Source organism: Juglans regia, chromosome 11, assembly GCF_001411555.2.
Source record: "Juglans regia cultivar Chandler chromosome 11, Walnut 2.0, whole genome shotgun sequence".
Classification (NCBI taxonomy): domain Eukaryota; kingdom Viridiplantae; phylum Streptophyta; class Magnoliopsida; order Fagales; family Juglandaceae; genus Juglans; species Juglans regia.
Genome location: NC_049911.1, coordinates 4,203,279 through 4,228,114, shown reverse-complemented (window position 1 = coordinate 4,228,114; position 24,836 = coordinate 4,203,279). Strand labels below are relative to the sequence as shown.

The following is a 24,836-nucleotide window of genomic DNA, read 5'->3' as shown; positions in this document are numbered from 1 at the left end:
TATAAAATATAATAAATAATTTAACTTTTCAAATTTTAAAACAATAATAATATTGGTAGACAATTGATTTGATTTATATATTTCAAATTATGCAAAAAAAGGTATATTAATCTGTATTTTTTCTAAATCATGATATTTTTTTTATTTAAAATTATTTTATCTTATCTTATCATCCAAATTAAAATAATGACAAAAAAGGAAAAAGGTATTACTATATTATACAATTAATATAATAATATAAAACTATTATTATATTATATGAAAAATGATTAATACTCATAATTTTTTACAATATATTATACAATTATATTTTAAAATAAAAAATAATTTTATAAAATATTTTATAAAATTAACTTCACTTTATAAAAATATCATTACTTAAAACATGTTATGTGAAAAATGATAGATTTTGGGGTTCTAGGCGTAGAATCTTCAACCCAAAAGCCTAGGGTAAACACTGGGAATCTAACGAAGAGCATTGGTCAGCAATCAGCATCCACCCCTTTCCCACTTTAATATAGCGGACAGAGGAGATAGAGAGAGAATCACGCACGCGCAAAGACTAGAGAGGCACTCTGTTCCCAGAGAGAGAGAGAGAGAGAGGGCAGAGCAGAGCATAGCAGAAATGGAGAGAAGCGCCGCCGCCTTTGCTGGGCTTCAGCCAAATTACCTATCGTGCCCCTTCTTCCGCCGCAATTCTTACACTTATGTCCCTTCCCCGTCCCCCTTCGCCGACGGATCACTTTCCTCTCCTTCCTCTCTCAAGGTAAACTCTCCATTTCCTTTCCCTCCATCCTTCGCCTGGTTCATTTTCTCTTGCGCATGCTTCACTTTCTGAGTTCCAAATTTTATCGAAAAAACGCTTTTGAGTTTTGGTTCCTTGTGAGAAAATGGCTTTGTTTGCAGCTCCAAAAGCAGCTTCCCTTGGCTTCTTATACAGCTCTTCAAGCACGTTCACCCTCTATGCGTGATGCCGTTTTATCTGATACTTACAGGTTTGTGTGGTATTATAATATTATTGTCGTCGTTCAAAACTGAGTCGCGCCGACTATTGCTATGAAAACAGAGTTATCGTGGTGAAATCATATGCTCTGTTAAATTTGGCCGTTCATTTTTTGAATGACGTTATAGTTTTTGAGTTTTGGCCTTTCTTAACATAATATAAAAAAATTAGAGACAATAGTTCGAGTTCATGATGATCTAACTTGTTATGGGCTTTATAGTACATGCCAAGTGTCTGCAGGTAACTTTTAGTGACAAACACACAGAGATATGAGTTAGCTTGAAAGCCATAACCATAAGCTAGTTTCACACCAGTTACATCGGCAATCTTTCTCTCTCTTGGTTGAATTCATTCTAGGCCATTGACATGCTTTTTTAAACGTCAGTGAAACAGCCGAATTAGCCAACATAGACTGGGAGAACCTTGGATTTGCATTTCTTCCTACTGATTATATGTATATCATGAAATGTGCTCGAGATGGAGACTTCTCTAAAGGTGAATTACAGCGTTTTGGGAACATTGAAATGAACCCCTCAGCCGGAGTCTTGAATTATGGTCAGGTGCGATCTTAAATCTTCATATGCATATTCTATTTATCTCTTTACTAGATAAATAATGATGTTAATGTCAGTGGTATTCATTGTGAACTGGTTTCAATTTTGAGCATGTAGCACATTATCGTAGTTTAAGGATGTAGTTAAGAAATCTCACTTTTGGTTTTCTATACTTTTTAGGTGACACTTGATTCATGGAACCCAATATACCAAATGGTATTAGATTTTTAGGAATATGATGCCAGAGAATCTAATGATTGGTATGTTATAAATGCAATGCTTGGTTTGATAAAGAATCTGATTAGGTTCCAAGGAATATTAGATTCTCATATTGTCTGATTCTTGGGATATTGGAGGAATTACTTTTCCCAAAAATATTCCCATGGAAGATAAATTTGGAATATGAGATTTATTCCTGTCATTTTGTAATAAATTGGATGCTTATTTTTTTTATAAGTAGGAAAGATTTTATTGAAACTAGTAATAGGCAAAGCCCAAGTACATAGGAAGTATATGAAAGCGAAAACTGAATTTTAAGTTAGGAACTTGAAAAAGGTACCAGAAAATCATGAATGCTAGTCATTTAATACAATAGCCAAAACCCAAAGAAATAAGTTATGGAAAAAGAAACATCTAAGTTCATACTCATCAGGAAAGAAACATATAAGTTCATCCAATGATCGTTAGATCTCCGAAGCTCGGTCGTTCCTTTCAAGCCAAATGACCACATGAGACATAGGGGGATCAAATTCCAATGGAAGCAATCTAAAAATTGATTCTTATTTTTTCAGCCCTAAAACATATGATTCTAAAAATATAAGTATTTTTTTTTTTTGATAAGTAAAACAAGAATTTATTAAATCACCAAGTGTCAAATTACAAAGAAAAATGCCCTGATTATGTAGGAGCATTAGAAACTAAGAAGTTATGAAAGTCCATGCCATTAAAGTCTACAGCAATGGCCCAAGTACAAACAGCCCTAAAAAATAACAGTTTTAGCTCCTCTAAAGATCTCTCTTTGTCTTCAAAAGTCATCTCATTGCGCTCCTGTCATAAGCACCACATAATACAGATAAGGATCATCTTCCAAACTGCTTTGATCTGTCTCTCCTCTCAAATTGAGATTCAGCAAGCCAACACATCCAAAACGGTTTCCAGCATAACCCATGCGAAATCCATTCTTTTAAACACCTCGTCCCAAAGAGTCCTGACTATTTCGCAGTGTAAAAGTAAATGATTCACCGACTCACCCCTCTTTTACACATACAACACCAATCTGCAATGATTATCCGTGGTGAGAATTTTGCCCAAAGATGCTGCCAACACAAAGAAAGAGGTTTTGGGAGGAACCTTGTGACGCCAAAGCCTTCTCCAAGGAAACTGTATCTCTGGAATTTGTGTGAGAACCTTATAGAAAAAACAAATAGAGAACACCCCTTTCCCTGCAGGACTCCACCACAACTCATCTTCATGCTGGATATTTGGATGAACAGAGTACAAGAGACTATAAAAATCTACAAAACTCTCCATCTCCCAATCGTGTGCCGCACGGTTCAGATTGATGTTCCAATGACTGTTCCTACCAGAGACTTCCATGACCTCCGCCACTATGGCATCTTTGGCGCTTGCAATCAAGAAAAGAGAAGGAAACAGATCTTGTAGAATACTGTTACTACACCAAGCATCCTTCCAAAATCTGATCTTGGAACCTGTCCCCAATTGTAATCTAGTATAACAATGAAAGACCTCCCATCCTCTTCTAATATGTTTCCATAGCCCCATTCCAGAAGCTCCTCTAACTTCTCTAGTACACCACCCCTCCCCTACATCACCATATTTGTTCTTGATCACATTCTTCCATAAGGCCTCTGGTTCATTGGTAAATCGCCATAACCATTTGCCAAGTAATGCCCGGTTAAACAACCTCAAATTTCTAACACCCAAATCACCATTGGAGATAGGATGGCATACCATCTCCCACTTGACTAAGTGGAATTTAAACTCATCTCCTAAGCCCCCCCACAGAAAATCTTTTTGTAACTTCTCAAATCGACCGGCCACACTTGCCGGTAAAGGTGATAATGATAGAAAGTAGATGAGTAGGTTAGAAAGTGTACTTTTGATTAATGTAGTCCAGTCCCCTTTCGACAAATACATTCTCTTCCACCCTGCTAGTCTCCTCTCTACTTTTTCAATTACTGTATCCCAAATCGAGCGTGCCCTCGGTGCTATACCCAGCGGCAATCCCAGATAAGTCATAGGAAGAGACACTATCTTACAACCCAGTATGCCGGCCAACTCCCTTATATCCTGAACTTCTCCAATCGGTACCAACTCGGATTTATCATAATTCATTTTTAAACCAAACACTGCTTCAAAACACAGCAGCAGCTCCTGCACAGCGACAATCCCAAATAAGTATTTACCATTTAACTTCCCTTGTTACCCTTAAATTTGAACCTACCTTTCTTGTAACATTGAAGGATATTTTAGGAAGACTTTTATGTTTATTTACTTTAAAATGCATGCTGTTTGGGAACTTTATCCACTTTTGGATGAGGAACTATTTAAATGATGGTTGAAAACACTTATAGTATTATGTAACAAGGGAAGGCAAATCAAGACGTTATAGTAATATAGTATACATGCCTCCATTACCGAGAAAACACAAAAAAGCATTTTTCACCTCTTATGTACACTACTAGTTTAATCCAGCATCTATAATCATGGGCATTGCTTAAGTTGTTTGCAACCGAAATTCTCGTGCAACTTTCTTTTAATTATCAGTAGTTAAACGTACTTTGTTACCCCTAAATCTTTGCTTCGCGCAAGTCTGAATACAAATAATTTGTTTCATCTATCTTATAACTAGGTATCAATATAACATATTGGTAATCCACATATATAAGAAAAATTACCAAGCTCTCTCTCTCTCTCTGTTATATGTATTCTTGTTTATGATTGATGAAGATGCCTCTTATTTGGATGCCTTTGATCTGATAGCCCATGGATTCAGGGTGTTTCCTTCCATTCTTATTGTGGAGTATATAAGAGGCATAGTCTTGTGCAAGGGAGTTGAGTCACTTTGCCTTAGTAGAGCATTTCCTAGGCACAGTGAATAACACCTTGCCAAATCCCCCTTTTTTTTTTTAATATAATACTTACAAAAAAAAACACATAAGAAAAATATGAATCGTGAGTTGACAAATAGCCTTAATAGAGATTTTGATAAGTCACGAATAGGTGTTGCTCTTGTATATGTCCAGTGTACTTGGGCTATGCCTACTTTCTGATTAATAAAGTTCTTATTTACTAATAAAAAAAATGAAATTTTGATGAGAATATTATATTACTATAAAATTAAAAATTGAAGTGAAATCACGTGGACCAAAATTAATAAGAAACAGAAATTCAATATTGAATATGGGAATTTCTTCCACAATAAAAACTTGTGCATAATATATCCTCTCAGCATCAATGCTACTCCACAAGTTTCTAAAGTCCTTTTATAATTTCATTCCCCATGGAAGAGTATTTGGAAGATTAAAGCACCATTTCAAGGAACTTTCTTTGTATGTACGGCTTCCTTGGGGAAGATCCTCACCTTAGATAATTGGAGGAAAGGTCAAATTGTTATAATAAATTTTTGTTGCATGTGCAAGAATAGTAGGGAAACTGTTGATCACTTGCTACTTCATTGTGAGGTTGCCATGACACTGTAGAATGAATTATTTGCTAGCATGGGATTAGCTAGGTTATGCCAAGAAGGGTGATTAATTTATCAAAGGAAAGGTCAAATTGTTATAATAAATTTTTTGCATGTGCAAGAATATTAGGGAAACTGCTGATCACTTGCTACTTCACTGTGAGGTTGCCATGACACTACAAAATGAATTATTTGCTAGTGTGAGATTAGTTAGGTTATGCCAAGAAGGGTGATTGATTTCCTAGTAAACTGGAAAGGCCTATGTTGTAATGCGCAACTCGCATCAATACGGAAGGTGGTCCCAATTATGCGCAATTTGACTATGGTGGTGTCTTTGGAGGGAGAGGAGAGGAATGAAAGAAGTTTTGAGGATCACGAGCTATCAATAGACAAGTGTAGAATTTTCTTTTTAGTACTTTATTCCATTGGTTGATTGTAATAGATTTTAATGGCCTGAATATTCATGACTTTCCTGTATCACTAGACACTTATGCTTAGGTTTTGCTCTTGTATATGTCTTGTGTACCTGTGCTATGCCTATCAATATCATCAATAAAATTATTGTTTATTGATCACCAAAAAAATAATAATTGCATTCCCCTATGTCCCAAAAAGCACATCCTCTCATAACAACACTAACCTATTCCTTGTATTTCTCCACCCCTCAACCAACATTAAGACGAAAAAAAAAAAAAAAATGAACAATGAAAAATAAACAAAACCCATGGTAAACATATAGAAAGAAGCAATTGAACAAAGAAGAGAAAGCACCTCCCCACACACAGTGAAAAAGTTCTGTTGCTATCAATTGACTCAAGTACTCGAAAGTGAATCCCGCTTCATAGACCTCCCCAACACAACACTACACGATCCATAATAATTAATACACCAAAATTGAGAGGGCCTGGAATCCAATGTTCAAACTCATAAAAGAGCACCAGAGGTTAAGCTTTCGAGTGGAAGTTGTTGGTGGTGGTGCTTGGCTTCAACAGGGGGAAAGGGAGAGCGGTCAGGAGGGAGGGCACCTAGATTACCTTAAACTATTTTCAACCAAAGAGGAAATACTTGGAAATCCTTCCCAGAATTCTTGAACTATGATGTCAACCAAATGTTACCATAGATTCTTAATCATATAATTTGTGGGCTTGCCAAAATAGTTGTGTATAGTGCTTATTTCCTAATTTTGGTGAGATTGATTCCTATAATTTAAAGAAAATGGAACATACTTACAGAAAAAAATAATAAAGAAAATGGAACTTGTAAACTTGACATGGAGAAGGCTTTTGATCATGTTAATTGGGATTTTTTTGGTGTACATTCTTGGCAGGTATGGTTTTGGGGAGAGGTGGTGTAAGTGGATGAAGAACTGCATCTCTACTGGTAGATTTTCGGTTTTGGTTAATGGTACCTCAGCGAGTTTTTTTAATAGCTCCCAGGGATTGAAACAAGAGGATCCTTTGTCCTCTTTCCTTTTTGTTTGTAATGGACGTCTTGAGCATAATAATGAAGGCGGCAAATAGAGGTTTTATCTCGAGTTTCTAGGTAGGTAGCTCTTCGCATCGCATCATTAATGTCTCTCATCTACTCTTCGCTAAAGACACCTAGATCCTTTGTGAGCTGAACCTTGACTAGATTTGTTCGTTACAGGCACTATTGCTATGTTTTCAAGTTGTTTCTGGCTTAAAGGTGAATTTGTCTAAGTTTGAAATGGTCCCTGTTGGTTTGGTTAATAACTTAGGGGATTTGGCTGATAATTTTGAGTTCTAAAGTTTATAATTTGCCAATGAAGTACCTTGGTCTTCCATTGGGGGCATCTCATAAATCCAAGGCAATATGGGACGGGGTCATCGAGAAGATTGAATGTAGATTCGGTAGTTGGAAAGGATTTATTTTTCTAAAGGGGTAAGAATCACTTTAATCAAGAGTAGCTTATCGAACATTCCAACTTATTTCCTATCTTTATTCCCTTTGCCTGTAGGTGTGGCCAATAGAATGGAAATGATCTTCTGTGCTTTTTTGTGGGGAGGTTTGGAGGATGAGAAAAAATTCCACTTGCTTAAGTGCAGCAAGATTTGTACTCCTTTATCTTTTGGAGGTTTGGGGGTTAAAAAGTTGAGAACTTCTATAATTAGGCACTTTTAGGAAAATAGTTGTGGTGGTACCATCAAGAAGGGGATGCCCTTTGGAGTATTGTAATTGATGCCAAATATGAGAGTATTTGGAGAGGTTGGTACTCAAACATAATAAGAGGGGCATATGGCGTGGGAGTGTGGAAATTCATTTGAAATTGATGGGGGATTTCTCCAGAAATTTCAGATCTGAGGTGGGTAGGGGTACCCTGATCAGATTTTGGCATGACTTAGGGTGTGGAGATTTTTTGATAAGAAAAAAAAAAAAAATCTCCACACCCTTAGGGTGTGGAGATGATGTCTTGAAGAATGTTTTTCCCTTGTCTTTTTAGGATTGCCTTCGATAAAGGTGCTTTTGTGGCTGATTATATGGATAATTATGCTGGTTTTATTCAGTGGCCAGAAAGATTTATTAGAGATGTCCATGATTGAGAGGTGGGGGGCATCACATATTTTTATAGCTTCTTATATGCTCTAAACATAAGGTCATGAGGGGATGGCATATTGCTTTGGACTCATCCTGGAAATAAGAATTTTTTGGTTAGATCTTTGTACAAGGTCATGGTGATACATACTATGGCGGCCCCACCCCCTGCTTGGCATTGGATGATGTCCGAAACGCTGGGACATGCAACACAAGAATACATACTCCTTGTACATGACAAATAAGATGTAATGCACCTATGTATACTAGTAGTATGTAATAAATCGCAGTGGAATAAGTCATTTAAATGTTGTACCAGAATAAAACTAATATCCCAACTTCTTCATTCATTGCTTTGAATCACACTTCTTAGATCATTAGTATTGGTTTATGCATATGCATATACAAAATTACCTCTTTTGCATATCTACTTTGCCATTTAAGCAAAATTTCCACATTGGCTTATGCATATTTGAGACAAAATAATAATAAAATATTATTATTTTATTATTATTACTATTTTGCTAAAATCAATTTTTTATATATATTTTGCAATTAACATCCACTACATACATTTGACATTAATAATACAAATGTAATAATAAAAAATATAATTTTTTAATAATAATATATTAAAAATATAATAAAATGAAAAAAATATATATAATATATTATAATAATAAAATGAATGTGCAAGTGAAGGTTTGTTTTGTTGTTGAAGGATGGAGAAAATGAAAGGATTGTGTGAGAGAGAGTGGGAGGAGAGAGAAATAATTATTTAAATATGATTTATAGGGTGAATAGTGGTTATCCAAATTTGGATAAGCACTATTCATAGGTAGCTAAATATTTGGATATGCATAAGCCAATGTAGAAGATTTTAGGGTCATATTATGCAAATATGACTTTGCATATGCATATGCATAGACCAATGCTAATGCTCTTAGTAATGTAATATCAAACTCCTTGTTTACACTTACATAACACGTATTGTCTAAACAAATCTTAACAAAGAAATCATTAAATCATCCTTCTAATCTCAGCTATCTCCAAGTAGGTTATGTTCTTTTCTCCAGGTTGAGCTTATCCTTAGCCTTCATCATCATCCTGACTCGCTACTCCTGGTCCTGCTAAAGGTTCTACTATTCTGGGTTGTGAATGGTGGTAGAAACTACCATGGTGAGATTTCGAGAAATCGCAGTAAGTAAATAAACAACATACAACATATAACATAAGCATACAATGGTAAAACCATGAGATGAATGCATGAACATGTACTTGACGTAAAACTTGACTTATGCAACTTGACATTTTTCAAAAGACATGTAACAGAATCCGTAGATTTTTTCAGAAAACATCTTTGACATCATTTTTGTGTTGATCTTTAAACATTCATATCATATCTTATCTTATCAAGTGATTCATATTATATCACGTGATTCGTATCATGTGAGCTCATTGTCTTGTTTTTATAACACTTGGCGGATACATCACGGCTCCCCTAAGCACCACGTGTTCCTGCTAGTTACCGCACCACCAATGGTCTATACACTATGGTGAATACGTCTTATTCATATTCATCATAACATGACAGTACTTCATCAAGTTACTTGCCGTAGTCATGGCACTTACTAGCGTTAGGTGCTACCTCGCTCCAGCATCATTTCTAAAAAGTTCCATTCGAGGCATGCCGACGGTTCTTTGTTGACCCATGGGTTACTACTCTGTTCTTAAGTACTCCAGAATGGACAGAGGAGTTCCACTAGGACATTCCCCCGTCCTAGCATTTGGGATCATGATAAAACATTTACAAATACTTTTCTTTGGAAAACCTTTTGTTCCCAAATGCATGTGACAGATTTAAGACATACTCCTTACACTTGACATGTGACACATGAACTGCCGTGCATGAAATAATCAAGTGTAACATGTTCAAATCATGGCACGATAACATAGAACACATGAAATATCAAAACTTACAAAAACATGTTGCAAATCATCATCTTAATATAGAAGAACATGACTTGGCCGAAACTTTCAAGACTTACGAAAGCATGTTGCAAAGTCATCATATAAAACCGAAACATCATACACGTTTTATCATGGCATGGTCATCAATATAAATCCAAAACATCATACACATTGAAACATGAAATAATGAGCATACACAATAGCAATCAAAGATGCAAAGTTTACACAACATATATGAATATTATCCGAGGTAAGTTGAGGGTCTACTTACAAACTTTTCCTTGCTTACAAAGAGTATAATACATGAGCTGAAATAAAAGCGTACTAACATAATAACATTAGAGAGATCCTCAATTGAAACATGAACTTATAAAATCTAGCAAGAGTTTTATTTTAACCCCTTGACTTTAAAACATTGAACATTAAGTTTTAAACCTTCAACATCGCCATCAAATCCCAAATTTCTCCAAGCTTAACAACTTCATTTAGTATCCATTCTAGACTTGTTTCCAATCTCAAAATATGTTTCCTCAGTCATCTTACCACAGAAAATACCTCATTAGAAGAAGCCTAAAATCATTCACTGCACTTGGCCTAATGTCATACTTGAAATCACCTTACCCAAAATTAAGTACTCGATCTAACTCTAGGACAGAACTCCAAAGTGTGTTCATCCTTTTGATTCACGCGACACATGACCAAATCTAAGAGAAAACACCATCCAACACATGTTTGGTCATCAAACCTTAAAAATCGGGACTTTATTTAAGGTATCTTGCTTCCTTTGTACTTATGATTCTTAAAACATCAAAGCGTCGAAAGTTCTTCTAAACATGGTCATGATCAAGATCACATCCTAGGATATCGAGTCCACATAAACCAACATACCTTTAGAGAGAAAACCCGAGACATGCATTTTGACAGTTTTGAACATATGAAATTCTTAATCTTGATTTCCTCATAGATCATAACCAAGCAATTCATTTCCAAGCCTATTCTAAGTCTTGAAGCATCACATTATCCAAAAATCCAATTATTAGGAGATCAACCTCAAATAAATATTCAATCATTAAGATACTAACCATGACATGTATTATTGACTCTAGATGGCATTATAAACCCTAATACCTTGAATTTCATGCAAGGACCTTTCATCCAAATAACAACTTTGTTCCAAGCTTATACAAGATTCGTATATACCATGGAAGTCATAAAAATCCAACTTTTTTCAAACTTAAACTCGGCTAACAACACCAAATGCATTGTTGTCACCCGAAACTCACAGCCATCAAAGACACCATAATTCGACTTATTTCTTGTAGAAAAAGCTTCCACTAGAACACTAACACAACCTTCTAACATCTATTAAGAAAATATACGAAGAAAGATTACTCACAAAGTCGAAAATCTTGAAGAGGAGGCTTGGTTGGCACTGTTCTAACTAGGGCTGCAAACGGGCCGGTCCGGTCCGGTCCGGTCCGGTCCGGCGATGGACCGAAAATTTTCGGTCCATTATTTTTCCGGACCGGACCGGACCGAACACCCAAAGGGACCGGACCGGACCGATAGCTATCGGTCCGGTCCGGTCCGGTCCGGTCCAGTCGGTCCGCCCTCTTTTTTTTTTTTTTTTAATAATTAATAAAAAAATTTATTTAAAATACTAAATTAAACTAAGTGACTTATTAATGTGGATTATGTAACAAACTCAATAAAAAAATATTTTATATGGTCAATGATAATAAATTAGATGAAAATTATATTATTAATTTATATAATTACTATATAATTAACTAATTGATATTATATATTTATTAATTCATAGAATATTAACAAGTGTTAATAGTATATTTAAAATTTTATATTGTTAATAGTGATAGGTTAAATGAAGATATATATAAAATATTGTTAATTTATAGAATATTAACAAGTATTAATAATATATTTAAAAATTTATATTGTTAATTGTACAATTATTATATATAAAATATATATAAAAAATATATTTTTTTTTAATTTTTCATTCGGTCCGGTCCGGTCCGAAAAAACTGTGGACCGTGGACCGGACCGAATGATTTCGGTCCTCTAAAATATGGACCGGACCGGACCGGTCTAAGTCTCGGTCCGGTCCGGTCCGGACCGAAACGGTCGGTCCGGTCGGTCCGTTCGGTCCGACCGGACCGTTAATCACCCCTAGTTCTAACCAAGAGCTCTTGGTTTTCACCATTATGTGTATGTTATGCTCTTGATTCGAATGTGGTGCAGTCGAAGCTTTGGGTGTGTGCGTGAATAGAGAGGAAAAGAAGATAAGAGTGAGTGATTTTCGTGTAAGCCCTCAAATCAGAAGATAAATGGGTGTGTTTTTACTAAAAATAACCCAAACTCTCTTTCTTCTTGCTCTAGTTTTATTACCAAGTGGATGGCCTTAGATTTTGACTATTGCATGTTGGACAAGTGGCGTATGGAAGGTCTTTAGCAGGTGCATGTTGGACAAGTGACGTTTAGCTGATGCTTGTGGGACAAGTGGCGCACTAGTTGATGCATGTGGGACAGGTGGTGCACTAGTTGATGCATGTGGGACAAGTTGCACACCAGGCTAGGGTACACAAATCTGAAAAGTTTTCTTGAAAAGAATAATCTTGCCAAGTGGTGTGAGTCCTTGAAAATTCGAAATCCTCTTCATCTTCCTCATCATTGCTTTTCAAGGAAATCTAAGAATATCCTTGCATGGGCGCCATGTGTCAAAGCCCCTCCATTTTGTTTTTTTCATCATTGCCTCTTCTTGGAAAGTCCAAAAGATCCTCTGCATGATTGACATGTGGCGTGGTAACTTGTCAAAATCCGAAACCCTAAAAGGCTCCTTAGGCGTGCTTCTTCATGTGGTCTAGGTTCATTGAATCTCTGGGGCATAATCGTCCTTTGATAAATCCTAAACGTAGCTTTGAGCCTTGTAGACGTGTGCATGTTTGCCATGTGGCAAGTGGCGTGTAGGGTGTGTGTTTCTTTCCCTTTGCCGTCCATCTCTTACCCTTCCCACACAAAGATTCTTCTAGAACCTCGGTTGGTGGGTGTGCATGTGTTCCCCATGCGTCCTTCCCTTTTTCCCATGCGTCTTTTCATTTTCCCATGCGTTGCCTCCTTCTAGAAAGTCCCAATCCGTGTGCATGCATGACACTTGGCTAAGTGTTTGTTGGTCTTCCCTAGGTAGGCATGAAGCTCCTTGACCCAAATCCTAAGGCCTCTTGGGAACTTGTGCAGGTAACTCTTGACATCTCTCATGCGCTTTTCCTAGAAACTCTCAATGCATGACAAGTGGCAAAAGTGGTGGTTGGCTTTTGTGGTTGGGCGTGTAGACCCCTTGGCCGAAACCCTTGAGTTTTTCTAATTTTGCACCTTCCCTAGGCGCCCCACATCATTGTATCTTCTAGGAACTCACACACAAGTACTTGCGTGTGGCGTGTGGCTCTTAGGGTTCCGAAACCCTCTTCTCTCTCTCTCTCTCTCTCTCTCTCTCTCTCTCCCCCACTTCTTCCACTTTCATGTCCAAGTTCAAAGTACCCAAGATGTAGGTTTGCATGTTGGCCATGTGGCAGGTGGGTAGGTGAGATGGGCGTGTGCCCTAGGTGTGTGCCGAACCCTACATCCTCTTCCATCTCCTGAGGTTCTTCTAGAAACCTTCAAGCATGTTTGCCAAGTGGCATCAATGTGCCAACCAAGGTGCTTCTTCCCTAGGTTCCTAATGATGAGAATTCTAAGGAAAGCTAAAAGCCTTTTCCTCTTTCAAGTAGATGCCTCCCATGCCAAAATCCTAATTAGGATATTTTTCCCTAGGGCCAAGGCCCTTAGTGGCCAACTTTCACTAGCCCATGATGGGCCTCTTAGTGGGCTTGGGCGCCTCTTCTCTAAGATGACAAGGCCCTTGATGCTTTCTATATTCTCTACATGCCAAAACTTGGACAGATCACTAAGTAGTTGTAATGGATTGGTGCTTCATGTGCAAAAGGTTTGGAGTATCGGCGGATCACCTTCTTCTCCATTGTGATGTGGCTAAGGCTTTGTGGGATGAGTTTTTTTTAGTCTTGGCATTGCTTGGGTGATGTCCAAGAGGGTGGTGAATCTTTTGGCTTATTGGAGAGGTATTCAAGGTAATCCACAAATTGTGGCTGTTTGGAAGATGGTGCCTCTATGCCTCGTGTGGTTATTTGGAATGAGAGGAATGGACACTGTTTTGACAATAGAGAACATTCGGTGGGAGGTATTAGAGATTTTTTCTTTAATACGTTGTTGCTTTGGGCTTTGGTTATTGTATTGGATGATAGTAGTCTTAATGACTTTTATGCTGTTTTTCCAGCTTTAGTTTGTAATTAGGTGTCTTTCTCTTGTATACTTCTTGTGTACTTGGGCTATGCCTAATTATGTGGATTAATAAATTTTCTTAGTTATAATAAAGAAAAAGAAAAAGGAACTTGAACAGAATGTATAGATAGAAGAAGGGCATTAGTGAAGGTTCGATAATTCAGTCTTGGATTAGCTAGATAGCCATTGAATTAGTGGACAATTTGTTTGCTTTATGTTAGTGGATGTTGTATTGTAGTATATCCCCGGGATCCTGATCTATATCCTTTATATGCCATTTCATTTTATTGTTTCAGTTGCTTCAGTTTTGACAACTTTTTCCATGTTTCTCTGGCGTGCACTTGTAGGGATTATTTGAAGGTTTGAAGGCCTACAGGAAAGAAGATGGCAATATTTTACTGTTTCGTCCTGAGGAAAATGCATTGAGGATGAGGTTGGGTGCAGAGCGGATGTGCATGCCATCACCAACAGTTGAACAGTTTTTGGAAGCTGTAAAGGCTACTGTTTTAGCAAACAAACGTTGGGTAACATACCACCTTAACTTGCAGTATAATCTTCTTGCTAGTGATTGGCTGTATATGTTGGATCGGTAAATCTTTCAATGTCTCTTTTCAGATTCCTCCTCCAGGCAAAGGTTCCTTATACATTAGGCCATTGCTAATGGGAAGTGGAGCTGTTCTTGGTCTTGCACCTGCTCCAGAGTATACCTTTCTGATTTATGTGTCACCTGTTGGAAACTATTTTAAGGTTTATAATCTTTGCTCGCATTGTGATATCAATTATACTTTGTTTTGCACTTAAAATCTGATGTCTTAACCCTTGTTTCTTTTTTATAAGTAAAAATATTATATATATATATATATCAATAGGAGAAACCAAGTACATTGGACGTATACAAAAAAACACCTAGCTCATGCTATAGAGCTCCTAATGACCCAAAAAGCCTGTGAAAATTAGAAATCTATCCGAAATACACCAAGCCCGAATTGGAATAGAACACACCTCCCCATTCCCCAACCCCTTGTTTCCCTTAACACTAATACTCCTCCCGAAACTCCCTTTACAAGAACGTCTTCATAAAGCCGTTCCTTTAGAGCATTCTCATTGGATTGACCAAATGCATATTCAAATTTAGCTAATATCACATGAATTTACATTTGCATATTCTATTTAAATTAAATCCCTACATTGGATTATCCATTTACTCTCTATATAATAAAAAAATATTATTAATTTAATAATTAATTAATTAAATTTTTTTTATCATATTTTGTAGTTCTACCAATTAAATGTTAATAATAATTATATTCTAAATGTTAAATGTTAATTATATTCTAATTAATTTAATTTATTTGCTTGGAGTGAGAAACTAATATTTTAATGTTTGATGAAGCAATTATAGTTAGCTATATTTGGTGAAGCATTGTAGCTAAAATCCAAATTGTTTTAGAGATGTCCAATCCAATGTGGAGTCTTTTTGGTATAGATTATCTAAATTTTAGCCATCCTTCAACTTTGGCCAAGCCAATGAGGATGCTCTTAGTCTTCCCTCGACTTGAGCTACCTCCCTTAGCATCGTAGTTGATTGCCCAAGAAAGACGTTTTTCTCTGCTTTTCTTAAAACTTGATTTGGTTTGAAGCGAGTGGCCCGCCTCAATCACAGTGATTAGTGCTTTAAATTGGTCTTCACATCCTCCATATCAAAGCCCCACAATATGTTGAATCTCGTTAACCTAATGCAAAACCCAATCCGATGGTAAACCCGCTAAATTGTTTATCGGAGGGAGAGAAACTAGGGGAACAACATTATCCCTAGACACAGTTCCCAACTGCACTCCCGACCCGAGACATTCATCCTCATAAGGCACCAACAATAAACCCATAATTTCCTCCCTGCCATATCCTGCGTTCAAATCCTGAACCTCCTCACAGTTATATTGTTGTCACCATTAAAGGTTCCTTCTCCTCCGGCATAGGTATCGCCATTCCATCGATGAGGACATTGCTTGTAGGTGCCTCACCCCCTGACAATCCTTTTGTGCCACTTTGTCCTACTACTTCCTCAGGAGGCATAGAACAGGTAGGGGAAGCACTACCATCTATTACCCCCATTTTCATATTTTGAAAGAGGCTTGTTTGCTTCTTTCAAAGTACTCAAAACTCTGGAAGGACCCCCATCTTCAACTAAAAGTGAACGCTGGAAAAAGGTACCAACCCCATTTGCAACTGGTGACTGATGGCGGTCAGACGGCAAGCTACCGATGTCCTGATTGATATTGGCGTCCAATGACCTTATCTGTGACGGTGTCAAAATGCCCTATGTCGGCGCACTTGAGGCCTTCAAACCCGTAGGATCTACCCCTCGGCCCCTTTCGTTTGTTTTCGACCCACCACCCAAACCCTTGACCAGGTACAGCCTCTTATCTACTTTAATCATAAGATCTCTCACATACTCCATAACTCCAGTCAATTGAGCTCTTACAGTCCACAAGACCCCCTCCACTTCTCCCACCCTCAAACACCCGATAGAGGCAGCCATTCCACCCTACAACACATGGTGCTTACCTTCCACTTCTCCCAATGTCACCTGATAACCTTTGTCTCCTCCAAGTGCCTTACCGTTTCTTTCCACCGTGAAGCTATTCTCTATAGGAAAACCCGTTGGTGATCTCAACACCGAGACGTACGAGGCACCTTTGACCGAGGAAGACCTTCCCACTGTCTTTCCATCAACAAACTCCCCTTTGTTTGCATGCTTTAGAATAGAGGCTTTGGACCCAGTGATGCTTCGAATGGAATGTAGTAAACCCTTCCATCCGATGCCATTTGCGCCTTCTGGGATTACGAACAAATCTTTCCTTCTTCCATTCCAAAAATCTAAGAGTTGCAAAAAATTGCCCCTTCCATTAATATGATGTTGAATGATGATAACTCCATTACCTATCTTTAGCTCTTTGAAGAATCCCTCATGACAGATGAGTTCTAAGCAATCCTCTATCCCCTTCATCCTTTTACTACGTTCAGAGATCCGAAAACTATTTCCTCCCTCTTTCGTAAAAGTGAAAGTTTTTTATTCCACCTTCAACCACCTCTCACCATCCATCTAAAGACGAATCCGCGTCGTACGTCGTCATCCTTTGATCCCAAGTCATAGGATCAATATGCTTTCTATACGGCAATATAAAGCAGATCACCCTCCATTAGAACGGCTCTAGAAAATACCAGAACAACATGCAACATTTATATGCACAAGCCTTCTGTGCATCTCTGAGGAAACCGAGAGGAATATGGCTGAAGAAGAAGGATCTGCCTTGTCGCCAGAGTGTGTTGCCATAGCTTGGCCTTGTCTGTGGCGGACCAGATCTGCATCACGCACCAGATCTGCCTCGACGAAGCCTAAAGGAAGGCTTTCTGTGAGGATCCTGGTCACCAGAGGGAGGGCCATCGTTGGGTGTCCTCTGAGGGGTCATCGGAGCTCGTCGGTTTTGCCTGTGGTGGCTAAGTTTGACGGCGCCTGGTAGATCTCGGTTCTCTCTCACCTCTTGTCTTGACTGTGTGTGGGGACTGCACGTTCAGACTTCCTATGGTCCAACGATGACAGCAATGGCACAGAGGGGTTCAACGGCACAATAGGATTGGTGGGTACGACATCACAACAAGATTGAGTGGGTTCAGCACTAACCCTTGTGCTGAGTCTTGTTTACATTGTCTACTTTTTGGATGCATAATGCTGCTAAGATCTGGAATGACTAAGTGATATTTTTCATATCTTAAACATCTTTTATTTTTTTCCGCATGAAATATTGGTTTGTTTTCTTCTCTCAATTATCATTCATAGGGATGTTGAAATTGAGGTGGAACTTTTGGAAATGAGAGCTTTCTTTCAATTTGAAGCTACCATAAAATGCTTGATATTTTACTCATTATGCCCTACTACACTTGCAATATAAATTAATGAATTTAAGGTTGTGTGGAAAATCATATATATTTTGGTAAGTCGGATATTATATTAATGAGCAAAAAGGTGCTACCCAAGTACACAGAATTATTCATTAGAACACCAGAGAGTAAAAAAGTAAAAAGGTTAAAAAAAACTCTGAAAAACATTCCTGCTTTTGATATGTAGCAAAATTTTATTGATAAAAACAAATGGCATAGCCCTGGTGCACAAGACGTATACAAGATAAACACTTAATTATAATATAAAAAGATACAAGGAATTCGTCGAAGTTTAGTCCTTTAAAGTCACAATTGCCCAAAGGAACAGAGTATTTAAAAAAAAAGGCTCATCCAATGTCCACTTTTGGTCTTCAAGATTTTTATCTTTTCTTTCCCTCCAAATGCACCACAGTAAATAGATGAGAGCCATCTTCTATGTTGCTGCAGTTTTTTTGAACTCCCAAATAATCCTCTCTAGTTTACAAGAAGGTCTAGTAACCTTCAGGCATTACCCACACTAATGCAAACCATCTACGCTCACTGGCCAGTCAATCATTTTGGAAGCTTGTGTACTAAGGAAAGTATGACTTGCAACGGTGGCTATGATGTCTTTTGGCCCCTTTATCAGCAACAGAGGCAAGTAGCTAAGTGATAAGATTTGAGATTATATCGTTACACACTTGATGTAACATTCAGCTTTTTGGATTTTCTTCATATATTGCTTATCAAAAAGTTAAAAAAAAAGAAGAGATTATCTTCATATATTGTGTAGTCTAAATACAATTACATTTTCCCATTAGCTAAATTTTGAGGGATAAAATTTTGTTAAAATTTGTGTCAACACAATATTTGCATGCACTACACTTAACATTTATATTCCTCCCCCCCTTCCCTGTTCACCCGGAGACAATGTAACAGTATTTGTTTCTTGTCAACCGGTGTTAATATGAAAAGCGAAGCTGTTTGCTTCCTTAGTTTGTGTTAAAAGAGAACTATGGAGTCGGAGAAATTTCTCATTTCACTTTGGGACTGTGTAACGCCCTAATAGAAGGCCCAAACCACATGGTCTATACTCCAAAAGGACTAGTCAATGATGCAATTGGAGCCCCGTTGGAACCTTATAAAGAGCAAGAACTTCTCCTTCCCAAGCAATGTGGGATCTCATACACCACCTACCCTTATTCTTATCATATGGGATATCACAATCTCCTCCCCTTAAATTCTCAATGTCCTCGTCGGGCCTGTTTGTTGTAGGTGGCACGGCTCAAGTCTCATATTTCCGGTTGGGATAAGCTCTGATACCATTTGTAACGCCCCAATGGAAGGCTCAAACCACATGAACTTGTCATTCCCAAACAATATGGGATCTCATATACCACCTACGTTTATCCTTATCATATGGGGTATCACAGACTGGAAATATGATGACTTGATAATAATTATAGGTTTATGTTCTTGCGCTTCTACATGAGAGCAGTTGTTTTTACTAGTACTTTGATTTATATTTTTGTTTATGCATGATTTTCTTTCTTCCTTGATCTTGGAAATCGTATTCTATTTTTTTCTTCTTGTTCAAATGTATTGTCATTTGTATCTGGTTTACTCCACGATGCCATCTTTTATACATTCCATTTTCTATGGATGGTTTTGGTGCATTCCTGTTCTGCAGTTAAACCTTTTAATATGTTTTATATGTTTGATGCCAGGAAGGTGTGGCACCAATACATCTTATTATTGAGCATGAATTGCATCGTGCGACTCCTGGTGGTACTGGAGGTGTAAAGACCATAGGCAACTATGCTGCCGTAAGTTGACCTTGCAATTGCTTGTTAAGTGTTATGTCTGTGCTGGCTTGCTGGCTCAAATTGTTATTTTTCCGTCTCTTAAGGTTATATGGTCGTATTATTTTATAGTATAGTTTCTAAGCCAATGAGCTCTGTCTCAGATAGCACGTTCTTTGCAAAAAAATGGAGCATGAGATTGTGGGTTCACAACCTACTGGATGTGTTCAAACTTGCAAGTAAAAGTAGATAATAATGCATCAAGGATCTGAATGCGGTATATGAAATTTAGTATATCATTTTTAGTGCTGTAATGCTGTTTGATTTAGAGCTATAATTTGAAGAGGGCTTCATTGTGCTTAGAAATAGGCCAATGACAGTTGTGGGTTATCCAAATTAAATTCTCCTTTTCTTTTAACTTGTGCATTTTGACTGAAGTCACACTGTAAAAGCCCTTTCCCAACTTTTTGGTGCATTTAATATTTAAATTACCTTTACCAGCCATTATTTGCCTGGTTAGTGAAACTTAGGCAATACCTAAAGACTGAATTATCTCTCTTTTTTTTTTCTTATAAGTAATATTTAATTTTTTTTTTGAATTCTCTTTTTATCCTTCAAAATATGTGTAGGTTCTGAAGGCGCAATCAGCTGCAAAAGCCAAAGGCTATTCTGATGTGCTTTATCTTGATTGTGTCCACAAAAGATATCTAGAGGAGGTTTCCTCTTGCAATATTTTTGTCGTGAAGGTAAGTGACTAGTGACTTAGCAGATCCTTAACTACCTTTTATGGATACCACTACTGACATTGCTGACCGGGAGGCAAGAATAATAATTGGCATCAATTATATTATTAATGCAGAAGAAGAATTAGATATAAACTTTTATTGTAGATTTATGCATCTACCTCATCTAGTTTTCCTTTTAAGTTGTGTGCACCGTGGTCCATATTGGATACACGAGCAATTAGCAGACTACTTTGTTGTTTCTAAATATCTGAACTATGTTGAAGAACGTTGTCATTAAAGGAGGTCACAGCTGATATAATCTCATTTTTATGTTGTTTTAGGATAATGTTATCTCCACGCCGGCAATAAAAGGGACGATTCTACCTGGCATTACTCGAAAGAGCATAATTGATGTTGCTCGAAGCCAAGGGTTTCAGGTACTTATCAGTAGCCATGGACACATTGATTTGCATGCAATATTAAAGGAAAAAAAATATATTTGTCATAAGAAAGATCAAATTACACTATCAAAGTACATAGGTAGTATACTACAGATAGAATCATAGACCTAACTAGAGTTGGTAAAGAGATCAAGAAGTTGTGGGAGCTAGACTTAGAGAAACATAGTGCAAAGCATCCAATAGAAATGGGTATTTGATAGAAAGCTATGATCGTTCCTTTCCTTTACAGCCATATGCACCAAATTAAACAGATCGGGATCATTTTCCTCAAAAGCTTATTGTGATTGCTCTCAATCTTCCTTTACAACATGCTAATAAATCTGTCACCCGCCTAGGCATCACCCATGGTAGGTCAAAGAGACCAAAAACTTCTTGCCTCAAAGTGCTTGCTCACAATGGAATAAGAGATGGTCCAAAAAGTGCTTTTCGTCATAAAAAAGATATGGTCACAAATTCCCCATCCCTTTTACATGTTAATCTTCCACAAGTTTCCAAGGTAAGAATCTTCCCTAGTGCAGTTGTCCACTCAAAAGAAAGCTAGTCTCGAGTGGGAGCTTGCTCCTCTAGATGGACTTCCATGGAAATCTAGTACCATGATGAGTAAATGCATAATTAACAACTTCACTTATAGAAACTCTCGTTTTGACATGGCCTGACGCATTGTCTTCCCCAATTTGTCTCAACTGAGTTTTCTCGACATACTAGAATTGTTAATACTTTATTCTTATGGGCTAAAGCCGTTGATTTCATGGCCTAGATTTTCATGACCTTCTTGTCTCTTTCTTCCTCCTAACTAGTGTTACCTCTTGTGTACTCTTATGTGTACTTGGGCTATATCTATTCTTATTAATATAATCTTTTTCTTATCAAAGGAAGAACTTGTCTCGAGATTAGATTACTGTTTGTTAAAACTTTATTCCTATGGGCTAAAGTTGTAGATTTCAATGGCCTAGACTTTCTTGTTTCCGTTTCTTCTTCTTAAAAAAAAAGGGGTTACCTCTTGTATGCTCCCTTGTGTACTTGGGCTATGCCAATTCTTATTAATACAATCGTTTACTTGTAAAAAAAAAAAAAACTTGTTTCAACTGAGTAGAACACAACCGAACTTAGAATGAGTTGAAGAGATCCATCTACCAATCATGTACCACTTTGATAAAATCCATTTGAAAGCTTAAGTAATCTGCCACCTATTCATACATCCCAGCACCTGTACAGTTTTGAAGATTGTGGCTTTTCCTGCCCAATCTCCATTGTATTACACTTTTAGGTGGGGTGTTATGCCCTATGTTAGGTATGAAGGCTTACTAAGGTGAGAAGTTCTTAGAGTGCAAATACACTTCTCTCAAATCCCAGTTGAGTTGGGTTGACTTTAACCATATTCCTTCTTTCTGATCCTATAGGCATGTTTACAAACTTCCATATAGACAGGAACCCTTGATGATAGAACTCATTTCATTCTATGGAGCATTATTATATTACAAATTCTTCATTATTATTTTGTTCCCATCCCCTTACCAGGTTTTGGTTCCCAAGTAAAAGGCATTAATCTATTTTGTGGAAAACCTCCAATTTGTAAATCAATGTTCCTTTAATGAAAACTGGCAGGATAAGTTTATGCAAATGTGACTCCTCTAGAAAGGATAGCTTCATTGGTAGTTAGTAGTCGTTGTTGGTAGCATATACTGAAACTAACTTTTACAAATGAATAATTCTACTTATCATCTCCACACACCACACCTATTTTAATTTTTTTTTTCATTTTTCCTATAACAAGTATGCGGTGTATGGATGATGAGTAGAACAACTAAATTAGTTTAACAAGAATAAAATTAAAAAAATTAAAATATATAAAGTGTGTGTGTGGGATGATGTGTAGCATCCCTCTTTACAAATAGCCAATATTTCTCTCCAAATTTTGGATTGTTGCATTAGTCTTTCTAAAAAAACAAGAAGAAATCCATTGTATAGCTTTTCTCCACCTTCCAGATTATACAAATGGTATTTATTTAAAAAAAAAACCTGCAGGTTGAGGAACGCCACGTGGCAGTAGATGAATTGCTTGATGCTGATGAAGTGTTTTGTACGGGAACAGCTGTGGTAGTATCACCTGTTGGAAGCATTACTTATATGGGCAAAAGGTACTACTATATAAATGAAAGATTGATCACCATATTCCATTAATTATAGGCCCGATCGCCTTAATGAAATAAAAAGTAACAATAATTCATTCCCATCTGAGCTTGTGCTAATAACAATAGATGGTGGAACTAACATACTAATTGATGATGTATGTAATAAAGATGTAAATTCTGAAAGCATGACAGAACTGCAACATGATCAAATCAATGATATAGAATTTTTCGAAAAAGTCATTTCAGTCTATGGGACGGATTTGAACTTGTTAAGCTGGAAAGTTAGATCAGTGTCTGCTGAGCCTAGTGCAAATATCAGTGCTTTTGACGAGTCACAACACAACTTATATTGATATATCTACTGTGACACGTATCAATAGGAATTTGTCTAGTGGCACCAGTTAATAATTATTAGTGTGGTTTGAAATTACTGATTTGTTCAGATTTTATGCCACATGGGTTGAAGCTCTTGTGAACTGCATAAAACCTCTTGTTTTTATTACTCACTGCCCACTACACGCATTCTAGCTGCTTTGCTCTTTGGGCATGCCATCGGCCATTGTGATTTCTTACTGCGTTCCTTTTGGCATTTTCTTTACTACCTAGTTCCTTGCCTTAACTTGAGTCAAACTGCCTGTTCACGTTGGTGCGGTTATTTGTTTTTGTGACACAAGTCCGTGCATTCTTGGATGACTCATTTTAATTTGTGCATGATTGTGAAATACCTCTGAATTTTTCTCTTTTGTAAATGGATTAATCGAGGCAAGTCAAATTATCAGTTGGGATTGTTGCTTTGCAATAAAATAGGAAATGGATTTGGTACAATTATTTTCACTGTTTAACTACCCATCTTTTATTGTTTCAATCATTCCTCTAGACTCTGCTTAGGGAAGAAAAATTTATGCTGTCGACACTCATCCATCTTGACTTGTTTTTGTTCATTTGCTCATATTTCTTAAATACCAAGGTTTTGGTACAATACCATGATGGCCTTGCGTGTTCTGTCATAAGATCCCTACAAACCAAACATGGGCAAAGGACTTTTGACCAAATGGCAGCTCTCCATCTCCCATAAGAATTGGGGTGATGGGTTACAGCAAGGGTGCAATTTGAATAATAATAATAATAATAAAAACATGTATAAACCAAACATGAGGATGTTGTGCAAATAGTTGGGGATCTGATAAAGTGTATGTGGAATAAACGCTTATCAAGAAAAATGATCAGTGAATCAAATGACCGTGAAGTGAATTAAATGGCACGTAATTTCAATCTTCTTTTCTTTGTTCAGGGTGTCCTATAGTGATGGCGGTGTTGGTGTTGTGTCGCAACAACTCTACTCTGTGCTTACCAGACTACAGATGGGACTTATAGAAGACAAGATGGATTGGACTGTGGAGGTGAGGTAGGCAATTTCGAAGGAACATGTCTAGTTTAGTTTGTGACCTCTATTGGAGTGCAGAAATTGTTAAGTTTGCTTTCGCAACCAGTGATCTTATTTTGTTTTTTTCTACGGAGTTATTTCTTTCTTCTAGTGTGTGCGTTTCATGACGCTACTCATGATTGTCTTCATCCAAAATCTCTCAAAATCCACCCCCCCCCCCCCCCCAAAAAAAAAAAAAAAATCTGAAGCATGTGAAATAAGTGAAAGAGTTTGG

At 37.2% G+C, this 24,836-nt stretch overlaps 1 protein-coding gene across 1 annotated transcript; it reads left to right on the top strand.

The window, feature by feature from the left end:
* The first annotated feature begins 396 nt into the window (after positions 1 to 396).
* Positions 397 to 24,804, top strand: LOC109007327 (branched-chain amino acid aminotransferase 2, chloroplastic-like). Its single transcript, XM_018986958.2, has 10 exons — positions 397 to 766; positions 907 to 995; positions 1,389 to 1,563; positions 14,488 to 14,664; positions 14,756 to 14,887; positions 19,786 to 19,884; positions 20,490 to 20,606; positions 20,927 to 21,022; positions 23,072 to 23,184; positions 24,470 to 24,804. Exons 1-10 carry the CDS (start codon positions 626 to 628, stop codon positions 24,585 to 24,587), a joined length of 1,257 nt encoding a protein of 418 aa, XP_018842503.1. The 5' UTR covers positions 397 to 625; the 3' UTR covers positions 24,588 to 24,804.
* The last annotated feature ends 32 nt before the right edge of the window (positions 24,805 to 24,836 follow it).